This window comes from Marmota marmota, unplaced genomic scaffold (assembly GCF_001458135.2).
Source record: "Marmota marmota marmota unplaced genomic scaffold, marMar, whole genome shotgun sequence".
NCBI classification, from domain to species: Eukaryota; Metazoa; Chordata; class Mammalia; order Rodentia; family Sciuridae; genus Marmota; species Marmota marmota.
The window spans coordinates 333,410-355,487 of NW_025999869.1; the positions used below are offsets into that span (position 1 = coordinate 333,410).

The following is a 22,078-nucleotide window of genomic DNA, read 5'->3' on the forward strand; positions in this document are numbered from 1 at the left end:
AGGAATTTTTTTTTGTTCTGATCTTAGAAAGAAACTTTCAGACATTCATCATTGGTCATTGTCTTTGCCTTGAGATTTACTGTAAGACTCTGACTATTTAGAGGTAGTTTCCTTTTTACTATTCATTCTATTCAAATTCTTTCCCTGTTCCCAATGTTTCCCTAAGTGGATTCCCATTTCCTTCAATTTCCAGTTTAATATCCTATCATGAAACTATACTGAGTTTTACAGAGTGCCTCTTCTCTACCAGTGGAGAGGATCATCAGTGATTTATCTCCCTTATTCCTGCTAGCATGTATTTGACATGATAGATTATGTTTGTGTGTGTACATTGAAACTCTCTTGCTTTTTGGGATAAGTACCAGTTATTTATGCTGTATAACACTTTCAGTGTGCTGTTAAACTCTGTTAGACAGTACATTTCAATGTTTTATTCGTACAATCTAGTTATTCATATGTTTGGGTTTATTACGACACAGTCATACAAGCATGGAACATAATTTACTCTAACCCAGTCCCCAGTGCCTTCTCTTTCCCTCCTCTCCTCCCTCCCTAGTTCCCCTTCCTCTCCTCTTCTGATGCTCCTTCTATTTAAGTATCTTTTTTTCATAAATACAAAATTTTATTTGCACTTCATTAGTGTAGAAATACCACAATGCTTCTCATACCACAACACTCAGGACACGCCAAGTTATTCAAATACATACTTACTTATTTACCTTGACTAAACACAACAGTGCAGTTTAATAAAAGATATACCAAAGATAGAGTTCACAAATTCATTATCAGACAAAGAAAAAAAAATTGAAAAAAACCAACCAAACAAACAAAAACCAACAAATATTGAATACAGTCTATGCTTAATAGGAATAGGCTTCACCATAAAGGGGAAAAGTTTTATCATTACAAAGATACAGGATGTTTAGGCTAATACATGTATGTTCTTTGATATAATAAAATGAATCTCTTTAAAATTCCTTTAAACAGGATTTGTTTAGGACAGCAGCGTTGTTTTAAAATCTTTTTTTCTATAGTTTCAAAACACTTCTTTATTGAATTTTTGTCTTTCTTAAAAGCATAGGATACATCTATCAGGAAACCATGAGAGATTCTGTGGCCTCAGGACCAAGTCAAATCCAACCCTCTAGCTAGGAATATCCTATCATTACAGAACATTAATAAATAACCTTCAACAACAGCTATGAGTGGAGCTTTGCTTTGTGGCAGAAACACTCCAAAGATGCTACAGCTGGGGAAATTTCTTGTAAATAAAGAAAAAAGCACTTAACGTAGCTTTTTTTTTTTCCTCAAAAAGTCTTTAGTTTTACAAATTTTCTTTAAAACAGTAAGCAAAGCACCACATTCTCTCTTCTTATCAGAATATCTTCTGTCCTCATAGTATAATTAACAAGGACAATTATATTATTTAAGAAACATTATACTTTTCTTCTCTCCCATTCTTCATATTAGAAGTACTATGTTTCCCAGTGTATGTACACTAGACACTGGGGCTATGAATGAAATATAATTTGGAGGGAAATATGTAATTTATAACCCAAACTTACCCAGGATTGCATATTTGCACATTTACAAGTTAGTGTATAGCTCTGACTTGGAATACAAAGTGCGAAAGGAAATTGTCAAAATGATTGTAGTGCAGAATAGAATGTTTTTTCCCCTTTTCAGGAATCATTTCCACCTTGTTTCAAAGTAGCAAATCAACAACATCTGACCTGCGGTCTTGGTGGAGGCCATTCTGGTGGGATTTCAGGTTCTGGTTGTAATGAGAGAATGCTATTGGACAACTCATTCCTTAAAATATCCAGAGGCATCTTTTTCAGAATATCGTCAACAAGTTTCAGAAATATCTCGTCCACATTGAAGTTGTCCTTGGCACTTGCTTCACAGAACCGCATCCCAGTGATCTGCTGTGCAAACTTTTCACCTTGCTGTCTGGTGATTTCTCTGTCCGATTCACAGTCCAATTTATTTCCAACTAAGAGAAGTTCAGCGTCTTCTGAAGCATACTTATCAATCATCTTCATCCATTTTGGCAAATCATCAAACGTCTCCTTCTTAGTGATATCATATACTAATATGATCCCCTTGGCACTTCTGTAATAAGTTGAGGTAATGCTGTTGAATCTCTCCTGACCTGCTGTGTCCCTCAGATACTCGGAAGGCGACCAATGCTGGCTCAGCTCCAGCAGTGCCCCAGACAGGGACATGGATGAAGGATGGAGACATGGCACTAACATTCAAGCGTTAGATGACCGGCGATGCCACAGATGAAGCAGCGATTAACGAAGATGAAAGCAAACACACACAGATGGTGGACAGACAGTCAGAGCTGAGGGTAACCAGATCTGCAATCGAATTTTCTTTCCTCTTAGCTCTACAGTTTTGATTTTAAAGTCAACACCCACGGTGGACTTGCAGGCCTCGCAGAAGGTGTCGTCGGTGAAACGCTCCATTAGGCTGGTCTTTCCCACGCCGCGGGAGCCGATGATGATGACCTGCAGCTTGAAGTCCGCCGGCCTGGGGGGCTGTTTCCTCCGACGCNCCAGGTGAGCCTATTTAAGTATCTTTTAAATTGATCTCCATAGATACCCATAAAGTTAGAATTCACTGATATACTCATATATGTAGATAGAAGAATTTGATCAATTCATTCCACCATTCCTTTTTCTCCCATCATTCTTCCCTTTTCCTCAGTTCCCTTCCTCTATTCCACAGATTTCCCTGCTTTGTTGTTGGGATTTCTTCCCTTTTTCCTAGTTTTGCTCTGCCACACATGAAGGAAAGCACTCAACCCTTGATTTCTGAGTCTGTCTTCTTCACTTAGCATGATGTTCACTAGTTCCATCCATTTTCCTGAAAGGGCCATGATCTCATTCCTCTTTATGGCTGCGTCAAACCCCATTGTGTGTTTGTACTGTATTTTCTTAATCCATCATCTACTGACAGGCTTCTGGGCTAGACCATGACTGGCCAGAGTGTAAACATTGATGAGCCTGTTTCACTGTAGTATGCTGATTTTACTTCTTTTGGATCAATACCAAGGAGTATTATTTTAAAAATACTCACCAGGGATATCTGTTTTTGTGTTTAATATTCTATTTTTATCTTTGGCTTTGGTATGAAGTAACGCTAGTCTCAAAAAATGAGTTAGGATATATTTTCTATCTTTTATTCTTTAAGGGTTTTGTAAAAGTTATTATTTTTTATGGTACTGGGTTTGAACCCAGGCAGTTTATCACTGAGATCCATCCTCAGGTTTTTAATTTTCTTTCTTTTTTTTTAGATAAAGTCTTGCTGTTTTGCTGAGCTTGGTGTCATTCTTTTAAACTTTTGAAGAATCAAATCTACATTTCTTTGATTTTTTATTATATTTTTTATTTTGTTTTCCTTTTCTTTTATCTCTAATTACTCCATTCACTGCTAACTTTGCTTCTAATTTGTTTTGCTTGTTCTATGTCTTCAATGTGTAAAATTAAATGATTGATGTGAAGTCTTTCTTTTTTTGAGTGTCAGTATTTTCAAATACAATTCTCCTTTTCCACTGGACTCACTGCATCCCTTCAGTTTTGGTGTGTTCTGCTTTTATTTTCATTTTTATAAATAAATTTTCTGATACCAATGGCAATTTCTTCCTTAACTGCCTATTTTCTCATGAGACAATGTTAATTTACACGTTTGTGTATTTACCATTTTTATTCTGTATTTTTCATGAGTTGCGACCCACTGAGTACTTCAAGTGTATCCCTTTCCTATCACTGGTGGAGTGATGTATATAGTAGGTCTATTGGTCCAGGTGGTATGTAGTGATGTTTTAGTTTTCTGTTTTCTTATCTGTTCTCTATTGTAGCTACTAAATAAATAGTAAAATACAGTTGTGTATTGTAGTAAATACAGTTGTGTATATAGTAATAGTAAATACAGTTGTGTATTGTAGTATATAAATACTAGTTCAGAGCTGTCTCTTCCTTTCTTTTTTGCTATTTTTCTAAAATTATTATGAAGCTCTGATATCTGGTGAAAATGTGCTAATGATTGTTAATCCCACATATGCATAATCTTTTATCATTATGTAATGGCCATTGTATTTTTAAAAGCTTTTGACTTTGAATTAATTTGCATTCTAATATTGTTATAGCATGCTCATCTCTTTCAGTTGCTGTTCATATGGAATGCATTTCTTCATCCTTTTGATTTTAGCCTATATTTGTACTAAAATCTGAGTTAATACTCTAGGAGACAGAAAAATGTTGTATGATTTTTTAAAATATAATTTGCTCACCAGGTGCGGTGACACTCACCTGTAATTTCAGCTGCTCAGGAGACAGAGGCAGGAGCATCTAGAGTCCAAAGCCAGCTTCCGCAAAAATGAGGCACTAAGAAACTCATTGAGACCCTGTCTCTAAATCAAATACAAAATAGGGCTGGGGATGTGACTCATGGTTGAGTGCCCCTTAGTTCAATCCCTGGTACCAAAAAAAAAAAAAAATCCAATTTGCTAATGTGTGCATTTTGATTGGAAAATCAAATCCAGTTACATTTAATGATGTTAGTGATGGAGGACTTCTTCTTGTCAGTTGTTGTTTTCTATGTGTCTTGGAGCTCGTTTCATTCTTATTCATTTCTTTATTGATGCCCTTTGTGTTTGATTATTTTTTTTCTAGTGATGTTTTGATTCACTTTTCATTTGTACTAATGCTATATAAATACATGTTTTGTGTGAGTGTGTGCATGTCTGGTTAACTTGGAAATGACATCTATCAACCTAAGTTTATCTTGGTTCATAACACTTTGCTTTAAAAAATACCAAATTTGATCATGCACAAAATTTCTACTTTCTTAGATTTGAGCTTACACAGTACCTTATTGATGTCACACATTGTGTATTAATATGTTGTCTATCAATTAATAACCTAAAATCATTTGGATTTTTTTCTTCTAAACAATAAAGAAAGTTAAATGTGGAGTATAAACTGAAAAAAAAATCAATAGCTTTTATATTTTCTTTTACCAGAGAACTTTATTTTTATATGACTACATATCACTTTCTAATGTCATTTTTACTTTAATTTAACCATTTCATGTATAGTGCTAATTAACTTGCTTAGTTTTTATTGTTTCTGGAATATCATTATTTCTCTCTTATTTTAAAGGGTAGTTTTGTGATATGTAAAATACTCAACTGATAGTTTTTCTTTTCCAATGCTAAATATATCAAACTTCTGTTCCATAGCATGCAAAGTTTCTTCTGAGAGACTGACCAGTAGTATTCTTGAGGATTAGTTTGATGTGATGCCTTTCAATATTTTCTTTGCCTTTGATTTAGAAACTTTGATAGTTATGACTCTTTGTCTTCATTTATTTGGATTTATCTTATTTGGAGTACACCAAGTATATTGGATTTGCAGATATATTTGCATATATATTTATTTAAGTATATAAAGTTTTTGTATGTTTTTACAAAAGGTCTTACAAATTTTCTCCGCAAGCTGACATCATCCTTATATAAGTGTTTAAGAATATTAACTTTTTTTTTCATTTTCTTTCCTTTTTGTTAGGCTTGATAATTTCAACTTTATCTGTTTTCCAGTTTCTTGATTCTTCTTTTTGTGTGTTTGAGTTTGATATTGAACATTTAAGTACATTTTTCAATTCATTTCTAACTTTTGGCTTCAGAATTTTTCTGCTTTCTTTACAATTTCTATATTTTTGTTGGTACTCTCATTTTTTAAAGGTACAATTTTTCTATTTTGCTTTCATTCTCAGTATTTTCATTTAGCTTTTTGAATGTATTTAAAGCAATGGATATTAAGTCTTTGCCTAGTAAATCTGCAGTTGGTGTCTTTAGATTAGTATATGTAGATTTACATTTTTCCTTTAATGAGACACATTGACCTGTTTCTTTGTGTGTCTTGTGATCTTTTATTGGAGGAGGCTTTTTATAAGACATCAACTATCTTCTGTCATTGAAGAATATCTCTTTATGTGCTAGAACCATCTTTTTGAAAGCTCACTGAGGGCATTTTTTTTCTCAGCCTATATCTTCCCTTCCCTGTGCATGTATCTCCCCACAATCCTCCCAACTTCTTGGAAGTTTTATATGTCTTCACTTTCCTGAGATTATTATTTCTTCTTCTTCTTAGTAACTTAGTTCCTTGGCCTAAAATCTCTTGCCCCCACATATCTGCAGGTCTCACATATCCTTTGATCTTTCATTCCCATGGTGCCTGCCACAGAAATTTGGCAGTTTCCCACTTTGGGAGCCAAATTTGCTGCTATTGCTGTTTGAAATCTAAGTCAAGTGATACAGAAATAACTACTATGATGTCCCACAGATAGGACAGAATGCATCAAATTCTGTTCTTTTCCCTCCATCCCAAGGGAGGAAACTGAGAATAGAAATACTTCCTCTTGTTTATGTCATGATGTACAAGTGTGATAAGGAGGAGGAGGAGGAGGAGTAGGAGGAGGAGGAGGAGGAGGAGGAGGAGGAGGAGAAATAATGATTCTACAAATTTCTCTACTGGATGCTTTTGTTGATTGGACATCCAGAGGGTTCATATGGGTCATTGAAGAGTGTCCATAGTTCTTAAAAGGCTATTTTAGCCAATCTATAGATTTTCAATATTTCCATGGGGATTGATAGTTTGTTACTGCCTAGCCCACAATCTTGCTGACTTCCTATAATTTTGGCTAAAGGAAAGTTTTCCTGGTCTTTGTGTAGCCAGAAGAGAATACCTAATTTTGTGTAATGTCTTAAAAAAAAAAAAAAAGAATATTTGTCTGACCATTTTGATGGCTGGTGAGTGCAAACATCATGGTACTGTTACCACTGTTTACCGGTGATGAGTCCTTGCTTCCCCAATGCTGACGTATAACACCAGAGAAGCACATCGAGGCAAGTGGAGAGTGGACAGTGGAAGCTTTATTAAAGGACAGCAGAGAAGACTTCTCCCTGGAAGAAGAAGGGGACCCGAAAGGCGGAATCTGTGGAAGGGCAAGGTCTTCCCTTTTTTATAGCTAAGGTCTTTTAGTCTTCCCACATTCCTGTCCTTTGTTTCCAGTTATCCTGCAGTAATAGAATACAGGTGGGAAGGCCGAAAGGTGGGAGATAGGTGGGCAGGAGATAGGTGGGCTGGAGGAGCAACCTGGGCAGGAAGGCCTGGGGTGGTTTGATTAGCTCCTCCCTGTTTGCTGGGAGCTGCTTCATTAACAGTTCCTTAGTATGCATTCTGGGCTTTGGGGATGTTAACATTTCAATTTCCCCAAGAGCCGCTCTGGTTTCCTGGACTCCATTCTCAATAATGGTCTCCATTTTATTTATCTTACTCTGTATTAGGCCGATTTACCTAACTACACTAACTACCTATCCTTAAATCTGGCTTCAGTACCACCATTGAATATGGTAAAACAATGGAGAATCAAAAAGAGAACTGGCCATGTGAAGAAGGAGCACTGTGTGAGCCAGGAGGCATGAGGACAGGGAGGAAGTCCTTGGTCACCCTTTACAACAACCTGGTCTGACAGGAACGGATCTGGTCCTATCAGAGCCGCACTAGTCTCTCAATGGTGCTGCTTCTGTGTGGAATCATTCAAGGCCTCACCACCTTGAAAGATCAGGCGAGGTGGGCAGCAACCAAAGGAGGCAGATTTAAAAACGCCACCAAACGAGGTTTTATTGAGACATCACTCCTGGGCGGAACTTGATTAGACTGACAAGTGGACAGGAGGAGGGTCTGAGGAGAAATGGGAGGGAGCTCGACCCGACTGGGATTTTATGGGCTCACGGCAGGAAGGGAAGGGCTTGGGACAGGAAAAGGTGTTTTAGAGTCCCTTGTCCCATTGAAGTTGGTCAGGGGAGTTGGCTGAACTCCAGGATAGGCCAGGGGGTTCTGCTGATTGACAGGCATTAGTCAGGAGATTCTGCTGATTGACAGGCATTAGTCAGGAGATTCCGCTGATTGACAGGCGTTTCTGTAGGCACCTGATTGATGTTTCTTTCAGCATGGGCTGCTTTGTTCTAAGTCATCGCCACCCACTTGACACACCTCCGGAATGTTCTTGTTCCATATTTTTTATTGGAGCATTAGAGTGGTGAATAATGAGACTCATTGTTACATATTCATACATGTGCACATATGACAATGTAATTCACCCCCATCGCTCCCCACTTTTCCACTTTCCCTCTCCTCCTCTCTCCACTGGACACTTTCCTATACTCTACTGTCTCCCTGTGATTTTCCTGAGGTCCACCCCACACACCTTTTTGTCCTTTCTAGCTTCCACATCTGAGATCATATATATGACTCTGGACTTTATGAGTTTGGCTTATTTTGCTCCATCTAATTTTCTCAAGCTCCATTCATTTTCCAGCAGATGACATAATGTCATGCTTCTTTATGGCTGAGTAAAAAAAGAAATGTGTATTACCACATACTGTTCATCCATTCATCCAAGGACCGACATCTGGGCTATTTGTGTAGTTTGGCTATTGTGAATTGTGCTGCTATGAACATGGATATGCATGTATCAGTACAGTATGCTAACTTTAATGCTTTAGGGTAAACACCGCCCCTACTGTTAAACTGGGGACCATTCTCTAGCACATAAAACCTTAAAGGAAATACTCAAAAGGCATTCAAAACAGAGCATTATTTGTTTTTAATTATAATACAGAAATGAATGAAAAGTAACAGCAATGTAGATGATATTTGACATGCACAAAACAAACCCATCATTTTTCATTTAAAAAAATTAAATTCCACATAAGAGTTTTACTTGTGCATTGTTGAATATTAAAGAATGGTCATTGTGGTGTGTAGCAGGTAAAGCAAGTGAATATGAAGAAGTTAACCTGAGATTAACCCACATGGAGGTTGTAGTCTGAGCTTTGATTCTGCTTGCTGGTTGTTCCCACAACTTCCTGCAACACATCTTCTGGATGCAATATCTAAATGTTTTTATTTTATGGAATTCATACATATATGTTCAAAGGAGCTGGAAGTTCAATTGAGATTGTACCCCTCTCAGTATTTGTCCTTAGTAATTCCTGTGATGTCATCCTCAGGATGAAGATTGCTGTTCCAGTCCTGGGACACTGGGCATGTTGTATTGGGCTCTATATTCAGCCCCTCTTCTTTTTGCAGATTAATCTCCAATTCATTGTTGTGTGTGTGTGTGTGTGTGTGTGTGTGTGTGGTTATTTGTCTGTATATGAGTCATTGTGGATCCCCCACTTTATTTAGAAGTTTGGTAGAATATTCTACTGATGCTCATAAGTGAGTTTCTTCCCTATATACTTTTATACATTGGGTATCATCTGGTCTCATTGGGATATCAGGATTCTATAGTCACATTTACTGTGTGAAAAAACCTTTCCAATTTACTGTCATGTGCAAAAACACATTTAGTGCTTGTATTCTGAAGGAAAATCATTTGATGAAGCTCTATAACCACTGGACTGGAGCCATGGACTTAGGACATGGGATACTTCTGGCTGTCAGTCATTATCTTCAGTTGCTGTTTCTCCTGTTTTCATTTGTTGTTGCACCAGATGGATTTTTTTCCAATAAAAATATAGTTTAAAAAATGTCTTTGCCTGAATGTTTTTGTAATTTTCTTCTATGAATTTTTAACTCTACTCTTTGGTTACACGTTTTTCCATTCACTTTCATTAGTCCTTTCATCTTCATGTATTTTAGCAAAGGTGATATTTAATATAATTGAATGTTCATTAAGTGTACAAATTGCTGCATCTGAGATGTTTGATTTTTTTCATATTTATAATATATTTATTTCACTGTTTGAAAATATAAACATAAGTGTCAAGTGGAATATATAGTTAATGATTGGGCCATATGTGAAAATAGAGCCCTGATCACTGGTGCACAGGAAGCCAGTCTGCTGAAGACCAGTCCTGTAGAGGGTGCCACCCCCTGTAGGGGCGTGGGCACCCAGCACAGGGCCTCACCTTCCCCTGCTCGCTGGGAAGTGAGCACTCACAGGAGTGCCCCAGGGGGTTCCTATTTTTCTTTAGTTTTTATTTTCTGCTCAGGAAGATTATATGGGAAGACATTAGTTAAAATCACAGAGCACCCAGAGTAGAATCTGCATAAATCTATTCAGTGTGATGGTGGCTTCATCTGCAGTGTCTGCACAGCAGTAGGTTCCCAGTCAATGACAGTTGAGGGGTGATCAACAGCATTTGCTGAGGGCTCCTTCCTGACACATGCATTATTGATACAGCTTTTCAGAGACACTGTGCTTGCTTGTTTCTAAACATGGGGTATGAGCTTGTCACTTGATCCTGTGGGTAAAATGAGAGGCCAAAAATAAGTGGTGACACTTATACAATCAAATAACCTGTGCAGTCTCAAGTCACTGCTTAGAAACTTGCTTAGTGGAGATTTAGACATAAAGTCTAGGCCAATGCCAAGTGCTTGCGCCCCCTTGTGTTGACTGTCAGGGTGTGTGCTTTCCCGTGGGAAGGGGCAGCTCCTCACTCCTGTCAGTAGATTACAAGGGCCTTGGTTGATGCAGGTTTGAGAATATTCAGGGATAGGTCTTTTGCTTTTCTTCAAATTTTCTAGGTAAACAAATTCTAAATCATGTGAATTCAGGATACACATGCCCATCGTCATTTATATGATTAACATATTTGCTGCAATCTTTACATCCTAGGCATTGTGTAGGTAGGGAAATTATAGCACACATTAATATTAAAAAAAGATTTCCGAAAAGTAAAATAAAATTCCAGCCACTTAAGAGAGAAATTTGTAATATGGAAAAAATAAAAATTAAAAAAAAATTAAAATAATTTTTTTTTATTTTTTAATGTTGATATTAAACATTAAAAAATAAAAAATCAAGATTTTATTATTGTATCTAACGGTTCATGAATGAACTTCACATGAACATTATAGTCTACATCAAAATCAGTATTTAGCTGCAAGCAAATTCAAAGTTTCACATAGGTGTCAGGAATGAATTTTTTGAGAAGGAATTAGTATTATAAATGCAATTTATTATAGGTTATTTGGCAGAAATTTTTCAGATATTTAGAAACAGGAGATAGGAAGAGATGTCTTGGACCACACAGCATGAGGCCAGCTACTGGCCAGGATGGGTCACACTGGTGGTGTCAATGGGTGCCCACTTGCAGCTGACACTGTGGAGGAAATGGTTAGTAAGGAGGAAGCATATTTTCCTCAACTTTAGTGGGGAGCAGGCTAAAGCTCAACTTTAGTTCTTTCATTATATTCTTTAAAATTTCTGAAGTCTAAATTGATCAAAAGTTTATTTTGTATGTAACTCACAGTTTTCTCCTTGTAAAATATTGAAGTAGATGCTTTATATTAAATTTGTCATCCTAAACTTAAGCAATTCAAACAGGATGCTGTACTTATGATCCACATGTTCTGTGTTATCAAAGAAGTGTAACACAAATTTAAAGTGTAATGCTATGTCATGAATAAACATATTGGACACATGATGTAATGTAAATATATTAATTTCCACTTAATTCCCTAAATTACTTAGTTTCTCTTATTTGCTATAAAATGCATTGTCATTTGATACATTTTATATGTACACTGTGCATCTTTGTAGGGAATTTCACAACTGTGCATATTTATTGTTGGCTTCCAAAATGCAATAAATGTATGTCTCAAAGTAATGATAGGATTTTGATAGGCTTTCCATATTGAAAGACTAAACTATGACCTCAAGTAAGTTTCATCTGGAAAACCTTTCTGGGTTAAAAGGGTTTTCAGACTTTATAGATCACTAGCTCACCCCTATGCACAACACTGGTAAGATGTGCTGACTGAATAACCTGGGGTCCGTGCTGCCCCTTGGTGAGTGACCAGGTGCCCAGGAACAGGGATCATAGGGATACGGTGCATGGAGACAGGAAGGTGCCAGCCCTGCAAACCCTGGGACCAAGGCTACAGTGAATCAGAACTGACCTGAGCACCGAGGCTTAGAGCAACCTGTGGCATCTCCAGAGAAACAAAGTGAGGAGGCAGCAGGAGGAAAAGAGAACAGACACTCTGGTCCTCGTTGGCTTCCATGTGACACGGAGTGAGCAAAGCATCGAGTGCTGAAGACGGACACGGAGAGATGCTAGTTTGTGTTAACTCACGCTGTATTCAGCTGCATTGAATATGATTCCACGATGAGCATGAGCATCTGTACATATGATGATGAACCAACACCCGAGGTGCAATGTGAAGCCTGAAATGAGTCCAGTAAGGGCCAAGCCACGCCTGCACTGACCTACTACAGATCTAAAGACGATGAAGTTCTCCATCTATATTTAACTTTCTTTCTGCACCAGGGATATGAGTGACTGATAATAGTGGTTAAAAGATAGCAGACAGCACTGCCCCAAGCCAGAGTAAACAATTGTATGCTATTTTGTAAAGTTGAATTAATTTATTTTTAGTTGATATGTAAAAAGGTAAAATTAGACATAGTACTGAGATCTCCAGCTATACTCAAGGGGCCACAATGACAGCATTACATCTTTTTAAAAATTAATTAATTTATTTTAGTTATCAACAGGCCTTCTTTATTTATTTGTATGTGGAGCTGAGACCAAACCCAGTGCCTAAAACATGCCAGGCAAGCACTCTGCCACTGAGCCCCAGCCCCAGCCCCAGCCCCAGCCCCAGCATTACATCATTTTATGGCTGAATTGCGTTCTGTTTTAAAATGTACCACTTCTTTTATCCTTTCATCATTTTTTTGTACTCAGAATGGAACCTAGATATGCTCTAAAACTGAGCTATATCTCCATTCCCACATTTTAATTTTTCATCTGAGGCAAGGTCTTCTTAAGTCTCCCAGGTTGGCTTGAAATTTCTATCCTCCTGCCTCAGCCTCCCAGGTTGTTTGGATCATGGGCTGCACCTCCTGGCCTAACCCATTACTCAGGGGTTTGGTGGACACTCTGGCATCCATTTCTAGCATGCTCTGATGGACTGCAGTCCCATGGCCCGCTGACTCATTCCTCACACTGACGCCATTGCGTTTGCCTGTGTCCTCAGTGGGGCTCTGCTGCAGCATACGGTAATTGTATTTAAAAATCATTTGAGGCTAAGATAATAAAAGTAGAGAGATAATATGATCTCTGAAGATAATAAACGACAGTAAGAGGCATTCTTCAATCTTCCCTTGTTCTTCCATGATCTCTAATTAAGGCATCTTTTCATGAAGTTGTCTATTGCTGTATATTGTAATTTTTCTAAAGTCATGAGGCAGAAAATTATAAAGAACAGAAAAATTTCTCTCTCTCTCTCTCTCTCTCTCTCTCTCTCTCTCTCTCCATGTAGAATCTGGGAAATCACTGAGCTACTGAGCTTGGTTAGCAGTACCCATTATTCCCTGGAGGTATAATGGACAGATATGAAAGATCAGTGATAAAAACAAGATACTAATAAGCCACATATTTCACAGTTTCATTCCAGGGAGTTTCATGTAGTAGTCAATGGGATAAAGAAGTAAATGTATTTTCAAATGTTAAGAAAAGTGAATTGTTTTAATATAGCCATTATTTTTGCACAAAACATTTTTATTAAAACATTTTTCACATTTTTCACAACACAAAATCTTGCACTGCTGTGACCAGGGGGAATGGTCTGTGCTAAACGCCCCTGTAGTGGTGGGAAAGCTGTCTCTGTGTGAAGAACAGGTCTCCCAGTCACAGCTACCCCCTACTCTATGCTCCATGGTATTTAAGGATATGCTCTTCAGCTGAGGAGTATTTTATTCATTTGGTGAGGTTTTGCATCTAAAGGTTCTAGAAATGACTCAGGAAAGAATTGCTGCCAGGCAAGGACATAGTGCAACCCATGAAGAGGGTTCTGCAGCGGGAAGAGGTCAGACAGACCTCCTGCCCATCCACCAGAAGACTTTGAGGTCACCCAGGGCACGTTTCCTCTTTGGTTTTCAATCAGTGACACCAGAGAGTCCACAGCCTTAGTTGAGTAAGACATTTAAACAACTAACTTGAAAATATCTGAATCCAATATATATGATTTCATCCAAGAAGTAGAAGACAAGAGAGCATGATGGGAAGAGGGGCAGACCCCCAGTGCCCCCCTGGCAGTTCTCCTGGACTGCAGTGTGTCAGACCAGGGTCCCCTTCAGTGATAACCCATCATCGTCTTTCACTCCAGTTGAATCACGATCAGCACCAAGGTTGCAGGAACCCTGAGACAAAGAACAGGTCAGCTTAGAGCAGCCCGGGACATGCACAAACATGGAGAGGGATTTGCTCTATCTGTGGAGGAACAGGAGGATGTGCTGCTTTGTCAGGAGCTTCCTGGTGACCAGCTTCTCCAATCCTGCCTTCATGGCCTTGTTCCTCAGGCTGTAGATGATGGGGTTGAGGGTCGGGGGCAACACAACATAGACCACAGAGAGCACCAGGTCAGTGGAGGAGGAGGACCCTAGGAGGGGCTTCAGGTAAGCAGTGAAGGCAGTGGAGAGGAGAAGCACTACCACTGCCAGGTGGGGGAGGCAGGTGGAGTAGGCTTTGGCCCTCCCTGCTGTGGACGGGATCCGCCTGACGGTGGAAAAGATGAAGACGTAGGAGACAACGATGCAGGCAAAGCAGCCAGTGTCCAGGATGGCACTTATGAAGATGAGCACGACTTCTGCAGTCATGTTATGGGAGCAAGAAATAGCCAACAGCTGCGGAATGTCACAGAAGAACTGCTGAATTTGACGGTTTCCACAATAAGAAAAGGAAAAGGTGCTCACAGTGTGTATGGCACATACAAAGCCACTGCTGAGCCAGGACAGAGTGGCCATCTGCACACAGGTGTCCCTGCTCATGATGGCTTCATAGTGCAGGGGATGGCAGATGGCAGCATAGCGGTCCATGGACATCACTGTGAGGAGACTCAGCTCTGCAAATGCAGAGAAAGGCACCAGGAAGACCTGGGCCACACAGCCGAGGAAAGAGATGGAGTGGCAGCGGGTGACAGAGTTGGTGACAGCTTTGGGCACCACAGCAGAAATGAGGCAGATATCAGAGAGGGACAGATACCTCAGGAAGAAGTACATCGGTGTGTGGAGGCCCGGGTCCAGGGAGGTGATGGTGATGGTGAGGCCATTCCCCACCAGGGCAGCCAGGTAGGCTGCAGCGAGAGCCCCAGCTTGTAGGAGCTGAAGGCTGCACGGGCCAGGGAAACCCAGGAGAAGGAAGCCCGTGAGCCCTGACGTTCTGTTCATTCTTGATGAAATGTTCTGCAATAAAAAGGGCAAGTGGGGTGGAAAGATCAGGCTTGATATTTGTTCTTATTTAATGTGTGTATGTGTGTGTGTGTGTGTGTGTGTGTGTGAGAGAGAGAGAGAGAGAGAGAGAGAGAGAGAGATATCTTGGCAGGAAAGGGGATTCAATGTTGGCTTTAACAATAAAGTTTTCCTATAAAATTCCAGTTCATTGGTCACATTTTCCATGGTGTCTTATCATGTTTTCTCAGTTTCTCTTCATAAAGTCTGAATGTCCTAATGGAATGCAGCAGCACATAGACACTGTCGCAGGAGCAGGGACAAGCAGCCTGGGCCTCCAGACAATGGTCCTGCTGAAGTATGAGGATGTGCACTGTCCACTACTCACGTGCCCTGGCTAGTCCCAGGTGCTTTGCACACTTATTTCCCAGTCAATGGACTTTGATTCCTAATATTCTTCCACTGTGTCAGTTTCTGTAAGAATATGTGTGTTTCTGTCTTCTCTGTGTGAATGTGCTTTCCTCCTCCATTAACTTTCTGAGTCCATTTGGTCACCTTGGTGACTAATTAAACATCTTAACCCAGATCCTGCCCTTGGCTTTGTTTCTTCACCTTTTCTCCTCATGTTTTGTGTTCTTTTATTTTCCTGTGATTTTTGTTTCTTTCTTTTCTTCTTTGGGGGGTCGGCTACAGCTTGCATTTTGAGACTTATATTTCTACATAAATACAAGGGCAACAGAGGCAGAAATTTCTGCCAGGCTTTAATTTAAATGCTGATTCACAGCATCCTAATCTGTCACAAAACCAACAATAATAACTGTTCATGAACAATACTGTACCACTTAAGGTCACTGTTATTCAGTTCTTTTTAGTTGGTCACATACTGGTGATTTAAACAAATCAATATTATTAAGTTCACCATTAATTTCTATCATGTCTTACTCTCTTCCTCATAAGTGAATTAAACTTTCCCTTATATTTTCAATAATCTATTCATTGATTACCTGTTGTTAGTATCCTGTTTTGCATGATGAGATTGTTGATATTTGCTTTGAAAATTGCTATATCCTTAAGCCAAAATTCTACAATAAAGTGGAGTCTTTGAAATAAATCCTGAGTTCATGTTTCAGAAATTAGCATAGAAAATATTGTTTTATGCCCTGTCACCTGTATTAAGGAGACTAGTTTTAGAGATCTTAAAATTGACGTTTAATCACCCAAGAAACATTTCTTATTAGGATATTTGGATAAGAATTTTCTCCAGACCTATGAAAGTCTTATAAAAATTACAGTCAGCCACAGTATAAGGGAAAATCGTAACTCACTGAAGGCCTTGTCCTGCAGGAGGTGGGAGCAGTCCGAAGCTCTTGCAGGCTCTGGGGAACTTACTGGTGGTGGGCAGAGGCTCCGGCTTCCCTCACTTCTGGGGGTGCGGAGCCCTGAGCTGCCTGCTGCCTGCTGCCTGCGTTGTCAACACGGCTGTGGAGAGGAGTGAGCACCAGGAGGAGGGTGGGGGTTATGTCTTGCCCTGACCCGAAGGTTGAGCTTGGCATGGGTCCAGAGGGAGATGCTGCCTCTACTGTGACTGTCACCCTGTTCCCCCCAGTGGCTGAGGGACACACCTGGCTGTCCCTGATGTGGCCACAGTGCCTCTCCCCTGACAGCCCTCTCAAGGAGCAGCTTCCCACCCTGGAGTAGGGTCCAGAGAGGCCAGTGAGGCCCTGGGACTCCATCACTCACTGAGGTTCCTGCGGGAGAGACCGGGGCGAGGCTTCCCCAGGGCTGCTGTCAAGTTCAGGTCCACCTTCACCAGGCTGTCTGTGGCCACAGCCATGCTTTCTCTGCAAATCCGGAGAGACTAGCCCAGCCTTCTTTATTGGAATCACTACCCTGTTTCCATGGCAGTAGTGACATACTTTTTTAAAACCAATTCCCTCTTCATGAGTAGGTTCATTTCTGGCTCTCTGTTCTGGTCCACTGTCCAAATGACCCAGATTTTCTAAGTCTTGTGCTATTTTAGTTATGTACAGCTCTGTGGTAGGGTTAGAAATAAGATCTTACACTTGCCCTGCTTTGTAGTTTTTAGCTCATTATTTCCTTTCTTTGTGTGTGTGTGTGTGTGTTTGCACATGATTTTTAAAATGGTTTATTCTCTGTGCAAAAGGAGAGTTTATACAGTGATTTCATAAATCTGCAGACCTTTGGTTGTATATATATTATAATGTATTCATTCTTTCAATGAAAATTTTTAATTCTCAGTAACTTCTTTAAACTCCTGGTTGAATTTATCACTACATATTGCTTTGTACCCATTATAAATGGGTTATTCATCTTCATTTTTATGATAGTTTGTTGTTTAGTTACAGCACACTTCAACTTTTTGAATGCTTATTTTGTATTTGTCAACTTTATTAAAAGTGCTATCAATTTAGCAATTTGTGTGTGCATGTGTGTGAATTCTATATATTACCTGTGTCCTCAGCAAACAATGAGAATTTCTTTTCTCCCTGTCCTATGTGGATGCATATTCTTGTTTTATCTCACCTCCTTGTTCTGCAGTCTTTCAATACCTTGCTGGATAGAAGTTTCAGGAAGGTGCCTTCATCTGACAAGCTGCAATTATGTGACAAGCTGCATCAGGAATTCCAGGTAGGAGAAGACCCTGGAGTACCTTCTCCACACTATAGGTATTCTAGTGGTTGAACTCTGAGCAAGTTGCCATTTCCCAAGTATTGCACAGATGTCTCTGTCCTAAGGAAAATTCCAGCACTGCCTCCAACAGATTCCCAGAGTTGTAACTCAAGCAGCATCCTCACCTCTATCAATGCTCTTTAGTGTCCTCCAAGTCCAGTTCTACCTACCCACTGACCATTGGGAGGAGGACCAACTGTTCTCTTTCAATTCTTACTAATGTTGAATACTGAGAGGAGCTGTGGGAATCAGGGATGGGGCCATGACCTTGGCTCTGCAGTTCTGCAGCATATAGGGAATGTCTTCTCTGGACTTTGGGTAAATTGGGGAAGGAAGGTCTCAGAGAAGCAGATGAGCTTCTACCAGGCAATAGTATTCAATAACTGTCACAAGCATATTTCATCCTGGGGTTATGATGACTGCAGGGTTCCTGACTGGCCTATGCAGGACGTTGCACACTCACACAGCTGGAAATGCTAGAGTGAGTTCCTGCGGAACCACCTCTAAAGCCGAGTGTGTGATCGGCAACTTCCACCAGGTTGCACTCAGGCTGCTCCCTCCTTTATTCCCCACTGAGCACAGACTGCACATAGGGAAAGAGGCCCTGTCGTGCTCTGGAGGATCAGGCCCGCAGAGGGAGAAGACAGCAAGTAGGAAACAGATGCTAACCAGACCCCTAGGAGCAGGGATTTGGTGCACAAGGGCTTATGTTAAGTTTCTGCATTCAGTCAAAGTCAGTTTCCCTGGGTCCTAGCAGAGCTGTTTTAAAAAGATCCCTCTAACTCCAATATGTTTGTTCAACTTGACTTCAATGTATTTGAGGATAGGAAACAATTCTAGGACTCCTCCACAGGAGCTGACAGTGGAGAATAGTTTGCATGGATGTATTTAAATTATATTGGATGTTGGAATAAAGTTAAATTTCCCAACTTTAACCAACTTCCAAAGTGAATAAGAATTCCCTATTGAAAATGTTGCTGATGGGCAGCTGTCAGAGCTTTGTCATAGGGCCTGGCTGGAAGAGCCAAGTCTTGAGTCAGGTTTGTCAGTCACTCAGGTGATCAGGAGCCAGGACGTCACTATGGCACTGCTGGACACATCTGTGCAGAGAAAAGCAGCTGTTTAAAAACGTGTTTGAACCTCAGATTTGTTAGGTACATGTTTTTGCTCTTCCTTGTTTTAAAATTTATCCACATTTACTAAATATGCTATTCTGTAGTAAGTGCAGTCTATAAGATTTTGTGAATTATATTAAATATTACATGTTTTAAATTAAATTAATAAAGTATATATGTAAGACTTTCCTTATAGAAATTTGACACTGATTTTTTTACTAAATTATTTTAATGATTTTATTGGTCCATTATAGTTATACATGATAGCGGGTTTCATTTCAAAATATTAGTATGTGCATGAAACTAAACTGCCACCTTTCAGCCCCCTGTACTTCCCCTTCCCCTCCCCTTTCCTATCCTCTGACCTCCTTTTTGTTGTAATGGCCTTTTTTTTCTATTTATTTGTTGTTTTTTAAATTAGCACTGTGCAGATAAACATAAGGGCGGCCTTCCCTGGGGGTTTACACATGTGCACAGTATAGTTTGGTGAATCTCATTTCTCAGCTCCTCCTCTCCCACTCTCTTTCCTTCTTGAGGTCCACTCTTTCCTCCATTCCTTATTTTGTTATAACCCACATAAGAGAGAAAACATTCTACCCTTGGTTTACTTACTCTGGCTTATTTCACTCAGCATGAAGTTCTCCACCTCCATCCCTTTGCTCCACCTCCATCCACCTACCAGTAAATAACATCATTTCATTCTTCTTGGTGGCTAAGCAAACTCAGCCATATTAGTCCACATTTTCTAGGTCCATTCATCTCTTCACAGGCTCCTGGGCTGGTCCCCTATCTTGGCTCTTGGGAGTTGTGCTGTAAACGTGGATGGATGTGGCTGTGTCACTATACTAGGCCAATTTTAATTCTTTTGGATGAATACAAAGGAGTGGGACAGCAGTGTCATATCAGGGTTTCATTCCTAGTTTTTTTTTTATTATTATAGCTAGTGTTTTCCAAAGTATTATTCCAAAGTATTATAAAACCTAGGAGGGCTGGGGAAATCTATGGGCAGGCGCACCATGAGGAAGGAAGGGGTTAAAAAAGACCCATCTCCATTCACTAAAGCATCACCAATTGGGTTAATGTTGAAACACCCCAAGTGATGACCTGGGTCAATGCGTGAAGTAAATACATGAGACCTCTTACCTGAAGCCCCCACAACGAATGGGAGGAAAAATTGTCAGACATCTGTCTCCTCTGTTATCCTCTCCTCTCTGCTTTACCCTCCCTCCCCTCCTCTCCTCTCTTCCATGAGACACTGTTTTCCTGCAGTGTGATCAGAGCAGTTGACTTGGGGCACAGGTGCAGAGTGATTCATCAAAATACAATTTCCTGGATTATGATTCTTATATAAGCTGTTTCTAGGATGTTTGTCCATTGAGAGAAGATGAACCTCTCTAGACAAAGGACCTCCCTGGACATGTTCCCAGCTGACCTCCTCTTAGAAATCTGTGGCCACTGCATCTGAGCACAACTTCAGAGGGGGAGAAATGTCCAATAAGACCAGAGTGACTCAGTTCATCCTCAGGGGCTTCTAGACATCCCAGAATGGAGGCCAGTGGTCATTGTCTCTTTCCTGTTGGTCTACACCTTTGGCCTCCTAGGGAACATGTCCATCATCACAGCTGTGCTTAGAGACAGCCGCCTCCACACACCCATGTACTTCTTCCTGAAGAATTTGTGTTTTTTGGACCTGAGCTACACCTCGGTCACCATCCCCAAGGCACTGGCTACCACCCTACAGGGCCCTGGGGTCATTTCCTACCTCAAGTGTGTGGCTCAGCTTTACATGTTTCACGCTTGCTTCAATGAGTGCTTTCTGCTCACCGCTATGGCTTATGACCAGTGCGTGGCCATCTACAGGCCCCTGCTCTATGGGACCATCATGAGAACAGGCGGTACTGGGCACTGGTGGTCCTGGCCTGGGTGGGCGAGGCCCGGCGGGGCCCTCTACTCGGCCTTCCACACCATCAACACCTTCTCCCTGCCCTCTGTGGGCCCAACATAGTGGAGCACTTCTTCTGCAACATCCCCGCTCTCATGGGGCTCTCCTGTGCTGACTTCCACCCCAGGTGGGCTTCGCCATGGGCAGCTGTGTCATCTTGAGCTCCTTTGCTCTCACGGTCCTCTCCTACATCCGAATCCTCTGCACTCTCCTGTGGATGCCCTCAGGGGACAGCCGCTGGAAGGCCTTGTCCACCTGCTCCTCCCACCTGACCACCGTCCTCCTGTTTTACGGCAGTGGAAGCTTCACCTACCTGAGGTCTGCTTCTCAGGACTCCCCCACCCAGGGTCGCCTGGCACCGTCTTTTACTCCATCCTCACCCCTTCCTTGAACCCCGTCATCTCCTCTCTGAGGAACCCAGACATGAAGGTTGCGCTGCAGAGGCTGAGCTGTCAGCGGAGTCTGAGCGCTGGGTGCTGCACAGCTGTCCTTGGTCCAGGGATCTGATGCCCAGGGGGTGCAGACACCCTCCTCCATCCCTCTCCTGCCCTCCCGCTGAGTCTCCCCCTGCCCACGTCCCCACCCACCACCTGCTGCTTCTCCTCTCTCCCCAGAAGTTATTTCAGTGGTTTTACACACAATTCCACCACAGAAACATGCAAATCTTGATTTCTTCAGATTGTACCATAAAAATCATATAAAAATAATTCTTCCATTCAGGATATCTGTAAGAATTCATGATTTTTTCCCTCTGATCTTTTCTTGAATGTTATTCTCAAATCTTTCTCATCACTCTCATGCTGTGGGCCCTAATTCCATCTTTCTCTTGACATCATTTCCCTGAATATAACATAAGGACCACATTTTTAACCTGTCTACAATCTACTTATTCCCTTTCCTTCTATTTCAAACTGCCTGACCATTCCTGATTCTACTATTCAGCCTATCATCTGACTAGAAATCCAAAGAGTAGAACCCATTCTCATTTCACCTTTATCCTTCTAAAGGATGTTGTTGTCTACAGTCAATATGTCCTCAATTCAGTGGCTTTCCCAGCACCCTTTTTTCCTAA

The 22,078-nt window shown here is 40.7% G+C and overlaps 2 protein-coding genes and 1 pseudogene across 2 annotated transcripts; 1 reads left to right on the forward strand and 2 right to left on the reverse strand.

The window, feature by feature from the left end:
• Nucleotides 1-1,029: 1,029 nt before the first annotated feature.
• LOC107147940 (ras-related protein Rab-12) lies at nucleotides 1,030-13,086 on the reverse strand. Its single transcript, XM_015492534.2, has 3 exons — nucleotides 13,036-13,086; nucleotides 2,362-2,573; nucleotides 1,030-2,166 (listed from the first exon to the last, which is right to left on the reverse strand). Exons 1-3 carry the CDS (start codon nucleotides 13,084-13,086, stop codon nucleotides 1,719-1,721), a joined length of 711 nt encoding a protein of 236 aa, XP_015348020.1. The 3' UTR covers nucleotides 1,030-1,718.
• A 357-nt stretch (nucleotides 13,087-13,443) lies between these two features.
• Nucleotides 13,444-15,939, reverse strand: LOC107147941 (olfactory receptor 14A16-like). The gene has a single exon (XM_048814570.1). It carries the CDS (start codon nucleotides 15,256-15,258, stop codon nucleotides 14,299-14,301), a length of 960 nt encoding a protein of 319 aa, XP_048670527.1. The 5' UTR covers nucleotides 15,259-15,939; the 3' UTR covers nucleotides 13,444-14,298.
• Nucleotides 15,940-20,551: 4,612 nt separating this feature from the next.
• On the forward strand, nucleotides 20,552-21,513 carry LOC107147942 (annotated as a pseudogene).
• The last annotated feature ends 565 nt before the right edge of the window (nucleotides 21,514-22,078 follow it).